Source organism: Palaemon carinicauda, chromosome 36 (genome assembly GCF_036898095.1).
Source record: "Palaemon carinicauda isolate YSFRI2023 chromosome 36, ASM3689809v2, whole genome shotgun sequence".
Lineage (NCBI taxonomy): Eukaryota > Metazoa > Arthropoda > Malacostraca > Decapoda > Palaemonidae > Palaemon > Palaemon carinicauda.
In genome coordinates, this window is record NC_090760.1 from 71,134,405 (window position 1) to 71,142,200 (window position 7,796).

Sequence of the window (7,796 nt, forward strand, 5' to 3'; positions counted from 1 at the left end):
AAGTGCTTGGTCGAGGATTGAAACTGATAGATGAGAGTGATCAAGCGTGGGACGTGAATCAGTTGCTATTTATGGATGATACTGTATTGGTTGCAAACTCAGAGGAGAAGCTGTGCCAATTAGTTTCAAGTTTGGAATGGTATGTGAAAGGCAAGGTGTGGGTAAATGTGGGTAAGAGTAACGTTATGAAGTGCACAAAAAGTAAGGGTGGTGCTAGATCGAAAGGCCTGTTGAATGGAGAGTTACTTGAGGGAGTGGATTAGTCTAAGTACTTGGGGTGTACAGTACTGTTGCTGCAAATAGTGGAGTGAAAGATGTGCATCAGTGAATGATGGATGTAAAGTGTTGGGGATAATGAACGAAGTGGTAAATAATCGAAGGTCGGAATGAAGGTGAAGGGAATTCTGTATGAGAAAATGATTGTGCCAACTGCGATGTATAGATCGGAGTTGTGGGGAATGAAAGTGACGGAGGGACAGAAATTTAATGTGTTTGAGATGAAGTGTCTGAGGAGTATGGCTGGTATATCTCGTTTAGATAGGGTTATTATCATTATTACTAGCTATCCTAAAACCCTAATTGGAAAAGCAGGAGGCTATAAGCCCAAGGGCTCCAATAAGGAAAATGGTCCAATGAAGACAGGAAATAAGGATAGTAACAAACTACAAGATACACACCGAACAACCAAAATAAAATATTTCAAGAACAGCAACAGCACCAAAATAAATCTTTTAAATATAAACTATCAAAACTTGGAAAAAAAAAAAACATGAGGAAGAGAAATGATAGAATAGTGTGTCCAAGTGTACCCTAAAGGAAGAGAACTCTACCCCAGAACAGTAGATGATCATGGCACAAATGCTATGGCACTACCCAAGACTAGAGAACAATGGTTGGATTTTGAAGTGTCCTTCAAAAAGACCGCTTACCATAGCTAAAGTCTCTTCCACCCTTACCAAGAAGAAAGTAACCACTGAACTATTTCAGTGCAGTCCTTAACCCCTTGAGGAAAAAATTGTTTGGTAACCTCAGTCTTGTCAAGTGTACGAGGAAAGAGGAGAATGTGGGAATAGGCTAAAGTATTTGGCGTATGTGTAGGCAATGCAAAAATGATCCGTAACCAGAGAGAGGGCTCCAATGTAGTATTGTCTGACCAGTCAACTACCCAATAATTCTCCAGCTGAAGTACCTCACTGGGTGGCTGGTAAGAACGGGTGAAGAATGGATTGGCACCTAGAGTGGATATGAATGTGTTGAGATGTTTTGGATGGAAAATGGCCGTCTGCTGAAGATGGTGAAGAATAGAAGAATTGATGATAGAAGTGCGAGAGGAAGGCCAAGGTTTGGGAGGGTGGATGGAGTGACAAAAGCCCTGGGTGATAGGAGGATAGATGTAAGAGGTGAAAGAGCGTGTAAGGAATAGAAATGAATGGCGAGCGATTGTGACACAATTCTGATAGACCTTGCTGCTACCTTGGGTCGTGAACACTGCGGTAGTGGCAGTAGGGGGTCAGAATAAGAAGCTTCATTTGTTGTGGAAGATGGAGGGGGAGGGTAAGCTGTGGCACCTTAGCAGTACATACCAAACTCGGAGGAGTCCCTCGTCAGGCTGTGAGGAACAGTAAAAAAAAAAAATCCTCCTTTAGTTTCTTTTGACGTTAGCTACCGGCCAAAATTGTGGAAGTACCATGGTAGATAGATAGATTATAATAATGATAATAATAATAATTCTAATTCGAAAAGCAGAATGCTGAAAGCTTAGTTAAGAAGTGGAAATTGATGAGCAAAGAATAAACTATAAACGAGATATAACAAACCAAAGAGGATAAAATAAACAACAGAGTAAAATAATTGGGATATATAACAGTTAACACTTGAAATGAGAATGTTGTAAACAACATCAAATAAAGAAAAAAAATCAACAAACGGTATAGAAATTCTAAAAATACACTTTCTCATCCAGATCATAATTCTACATGTCGCTCATGAATGGCAGAGACAAGGGACAGGACAATGACCTAATGTCTTTCCATAAAGACATATGATTAGTGCCCTAGCCCCCTATCCAATAAGCTAGGACCAGGAAGGGCCAGACAATGGTTACTAATGACTCAGCAGATGGGCCTATAGGACCCTCAAATACCTCAACCCTAGCTCACAAGGAGGGTGACCTTGTGTGGCTATGGAATTCCCGTCCACTAGATTGCAATAAAGGGACGTCTCCAATAGGCCACCAAAACTATGAAATCTTAAAATCAATGTCAATTCAAAAACATTTCCCAATCAAAAAAATAATAAAGAAATGAAAGTAAATAAATAAATCCCAAAAATAAAAACAAACTAAAGTAGAGAAATGACAGAGAAAAGCAAACAAGATTGAGAACTTAGGATTAAGTCCACTAAACAGGAAAGTATTTGAATGTAGTTTGAAGTTGGAGGACAGACTTTGTGAACGCAGACTTCAGAATAACAGACTTTGGGAACACAGATTTCGGGAGGACAGTCTTTGAGAGCACACTTTGGAAACACAAACTTAAAGAGCACAGGGAACAGGCTTTGTGAGCACACACTTTGGGAACAGACTTTTAGAGCACACATTTGAGGAATACAGACTTTTGAACACAGACTTAAGGAACATAAATATTAGGAGCACAGATATTGGGAACACAGATTTCTGGAGCACACACTTTGATCACACAAACTTAAGAGCATAGACATAGGGAACACAGAATTTGTGAGCACCCACTTTAGAAACACAGACTTTGGGAGCACAGATTTTGGAAGCATAAACCTTAGGAACAAAGACTTTAGGATCACAGAATTTGGGAACACAGACTTTGGGGGCACACACTTTGGGAACACAGACTTTGTGACCACACACTTTGGCAACACAGATTTTCGGAACACAGACTTTGGGAGCATATACTTTCGGAACATAGACTTTAGCAGCACAGACTTTGGAAGCATATACTTTAGGAAGAAAGACTTTGGGAACACAAACTTTGGGAGCATACACTTTAGGAACATAGACTTTGGGATTAAAGAATTTGGGGACACAGACTTTGGGAGCACACACTTTGGGATCAAAGAATTTGGGAACACAGACTTTGGCAACACAGATTGTGGGAGCTCAAATTTTGGGAAAACAGACTTTGGAGCATACACTTTGGGAACACAAACTTTGGCATCATAGACTCTAGGAGCACAGACTTTGGAAACATAGACCTTTGGAGAACAGACTTTGGGAGCAAAGACTTTGGAACATAGACTTTAGGAGCACAGACTTTCGGGGCACAGACTTTGGGAACACTGACTTTGGTAGCAAAGACTTTGGGAGCACAGACTTTGGAACATAGACTTTTTGAGCACAGACTTGGAGGGCACAGACTTTGGGATTACATTTTGGGAACACAGATTTTAGGAACAGACTTTGGGAGCACAGATCTTGGGAACACAAACTTTGGGAACACAGAATTTGGGAGCATTGACTATTGTAACACAGACTTTGGAAGCACTGCCTTTCGGAACAGAGACTTTGGGAACACGGATTTGGGAACACAGACTTTGAGAACACAGATTGAGGGAATACATACTTTCGGAGGGCAGAATTTAAGAACACAAACTTTGGGAACACGGACTTTGGGAGCACAGACTTGGGAAACAGACCTTGGGAATACAGAATTTGGAAACATATTTTGGGATTACAGACTTTGGGAACACGTATTTTGGTAACAGACTTTTGGAGCACAGACTTTAGGAACACAGACATTGGAAACACATACTTTTGGAGCAGAGAATTTGGCAACACAGACTGGGACCACAGATTTTGGGAACACGCACCTTGGGAGTACAGACTTTGGAAGTAAAGATTTTGGGAACACTAACTTTGAGATCACAGACTTCAGGAACTCAGACTTTGAGATCAAAGACTTTAGGACCACAGATTTCAGGATCATAGACCTTAATAGCACAGATCAGGAGCAGAGACTTTGGGAACACAGACTTGATGAGCACAAATTTTGGAAACACAGACTTGATGAACACACATTTTGAAAACAGACTTCAGGATCCCATTAAGAGCACAGACTTTAAGAGCATAAACTTTAGCAGCAAATACTTTCATAGCACAGATTCTAAAAGAAAAGACTTTGAAATGACGTATTGCAAAATCACAGACTTCAAAATCGCCGTTTTTAAGAGCACACACCTAAGGAACACTGATTCTCAACGCACAAACCTTAGGAACATTGACTCTCAGAGCACAAACCTTAGGAACACTGACTCTCAGAGCACAAACCTTAGGAACACTGACTCTCAGAGCACAAACCTTAGGAACACTGACTCTCAGAGCACAAACCTTAGGAACACTGACTCTAAGAGCACAAACCTTAGGAACATTGACTCTAAGAGCACAGATTTAGCAGTATCTCTGCTTGAAATGAACACAGTCACCCCAAGTCTTAAAATCACACGAGTTATGAATACTTCGTTAATATTTTGATTACCTGCACTTATAATTACAAATGTAATATATGAAATCTCCTATTCGAAAAAAAAAATTTCAAAAACGTTAAAATAGACCTATATAGGTAGTAGGTTGGCCAGGGCACCAGCCACCCGTTGAGATACTACCGCTAGATAATTATGGGGTCTTTTGACTAGCCAGACAATACTACATTTTCTATCTAATTTCGCTTTCTCTTGTTTTGTTAAAGTTTTTAGTTTATATAGGAAGTATTTATTATAGTGTTGTTGCTGTTCTTGAAATATTTACTTTTTCCTTCTTTCCTTTCCTTACTGGGCTATTTTCCCTGTTGGGGCCCCTGGGTTTATAGCATCCTGCTTTTCCAATAAGGGTTGCAACTTAGCAAATAATAATAATAATAATAATAATAATATAAACTATGAAGAGACTTATTTCAGCCTGTCTAACATAAAAACATTCGGTACAAGTTTGAACTTAAAGCAAATGTTTGGTTTAACCGGCGGACACAAGTCTCCATAGTTTATATATGAAAAATCTGTTTTAACGCTGTTATTGTTCTTAAAGTACTTTATATCAATTGTTCATTGCTTCTAATATAGTTTTTTACATTTCCTAATGTCCTTTCCTCACTGGGCTATTTTTCCCTGGTGGGGCCCTTGGGCTTACAGCATCCTGTTTTTCTAACTAGGACTGTAGCTTAGTTAATAATAATAATAATAATAATAGTAATAATAATAATTGTACATAACTTTAGACCTATATCCTTAAAAAATTACCAGGAATTAACTAAAACCACAGCCAAAATAATAACTTATGAATAAAATTTCACATAGGCCTAAGATTAAAAAAATCCCACATCCCTTCACTATTTTTCACTTATTACACATTTGGTTAACCTGTTACAAAATTATGACTTTGCTTATATACAAGCTGTAATACATATGCATGAGGGTCTAAACTAATCAGCTGGGACTAATACATATCTATGTATGAGGGGCTATATTAGTAAGCCTAGACCTAAATCATATATATGTATATAGATCTAAATTAGCCTGACTAGGCCTAAAACCTATCTATGTATGAGGGGCTAAATTATTGACCTTAGGCCTAAAACCAAATCTATGGATGAGGGGTATATTAGTAAACCTAGACCTAAAACATATATATGTATATAGATCTAAATTAGCCTGACTAGGCCTAAAACCTATCTATGTATGAGGGGCTAAATTAGTGAGCTTAGGCCTAAACCATATCTATGTATGAGATCTACTTTAGGCAGCCTAGGCTTAAACAATATTTATGTGAGAGCTAATTTAAGCAGCCTAGGCCTAACCCAATACTACGTTTAAGTGTCTCATTCAAGCAGCGTAGATTTAAATAAGATCTATATATGAGGGTCTGATTAACGTGGCCTAGGACAAAGAAGCAAGATTAATTAAAAGCTGTCCCTTCCCGAGAAAGGATTATCCCTATACTAATCGAATTACACTTTTCTTGAATTGAAACAAACGGATAAGGCACAAAACAATTTTTGACACTAAAAAATTATCGGCTTTGAGAACACAGACTTTAGGAATAAAACTTTAAGAAAAGATTTAGGAGTACAGATTTTAAAATTACAATCTTTAAGAACAGATTTTATGAGCACGGTCTTTAAGAGCAGATAATTCAGGAGCATAGACATTAAAACCATAGTCTTTAGGAGCACAGACTTCAAGAGTACAGGCTTTAAGAACAAGATTTTGGAGCACAGACTTTAGGGGCCCATAAGAACATACACTCTAGTACCATAGATTTAAGTGGCAAGGAATTTAGAAGGCCAGGCTTTAAGAGCATAGACTTAAGGAGCATAGCCTTTAAGAACACAGACTTTAGCAGCACAAATTTTAAGAAAATAGAACTTTGGGAGCACACACCTTAAGAACACAGCCTATAGGAGCACAAATATAGGCAGGCTGTATATTTTCCCTAAATAATAAAGAGCAAGTGTCTGGCTCTATAAATATGAATATTAAAGCATGTTATTTTTTTTTCTCGGCCGGGCTCAGCCACAAGGGTTTAGGGGGAGAGGCAGTAGACATTCCTTGGTTAGATGGGCTGTAGTTAGGAGAGGGGTAGGTAGGGTGGAAAGGGTTGAAACTGTGTGTGAGCACGTGTACGCATATCTAAATATTTAGCAGTCATTTTTGACGGGTCACATAAACTAATATATATATATATATATATATATATATATATATATATATATATATATATATATATATATATATATATATATATATATATATATATATACATATATATATATATATATATATATATATATATATATATATATATATATATATATATATATATAAACGTAAAAATTAAAATATTTGAAGTCATCGCTCAAATCCAGTATGTTATTTACCAACTCCCAGAACAAAAGCAACATGGGTGACTCGGTTGGGAAGAATTCAATGGGTCCACATAATCTTATCAAGTGTCTATTCCAATAATAAAATCAACACCAAAACTTCAGGTGTAAAAAACTAAATTAAGTACATACAATAATCGTTTTTTTTTAAATACGTAATACCATCAAAATGCGAAGTGAACCGAGTTAAATAACTTGATCTACCATCGCCATAGCTGTGCGTGGGAGATGAAAGAAGTCATTAACGAAACAATTGTCCACTGTAAAATTAAAGTTAAGTAGACAACGTATTTAACAATTCATTATATCACCAGGATTCAATCATGTGATGTTGATCAGAAGATTTATATAACAGTGTTCGGAGATAGTTTACAATTAAGTTTAAATAAGCTTTACAACTGTTGGCTTGTGAGTTGAGACAAGGTGACACCCTGGGATGACCAAGTTTCCCTTACTTTATATTTCGAAGAGGCTGAATGTTCAATTAACTTCCAATTTCATCAATATCGTCAAGATAAAGCTAAATATATATTATATAAATCAATGTATCACTAAAATAATACCTCTACTCTTCCATTTCTACGAATTAGTTAATGAATAGGCATACAGTAACTAATGTTTGACTTACCTTTAAAATTGATGTCTACGAAACACTTCAATAGCAGAAATTACGGGATTATTTTATTATCGTGAGGCTGCTGTCTCTTGTTATACATTCAGGATACGTCACTACATTTCTAGAATGTGAAGAAACGGATATGACACAAAACAATTTCGAAATAAACACAAAAATAGCGATAAACTTGCGAACTGCAGGACATACGAACTGTCCGCCACGGGAAGGGATAACTCTATTTGTGTGACGTCATATGTAAACAAGGTAAAAGAAAA

The 7,796-nt window shown here is 37.2% G+C and overlaps 1 protein-coding gene across 1 annotated transcript; it reads left to right on the forward strand.

The window, feature by feature from the left end:
* Window positions 1–4,006: 4,006 nt before the first annotated feature.
* On the forward strand, window positions 4,007–4,501 carry LOC137628681 (uncharacterized protein in mobD 3'region-like). The gene has a single exon (XM_068359833.1). It carries the CDS (start codon window positions 4,007–4,009, stop codon window positions 4,499–4,501), a length of 495 nt encoding a protein of 164 aa, XP_068215934.1.
* The last annotated feature ends 3,295 nt before the right edge of the window (window positions 4,502–7,796 follow it).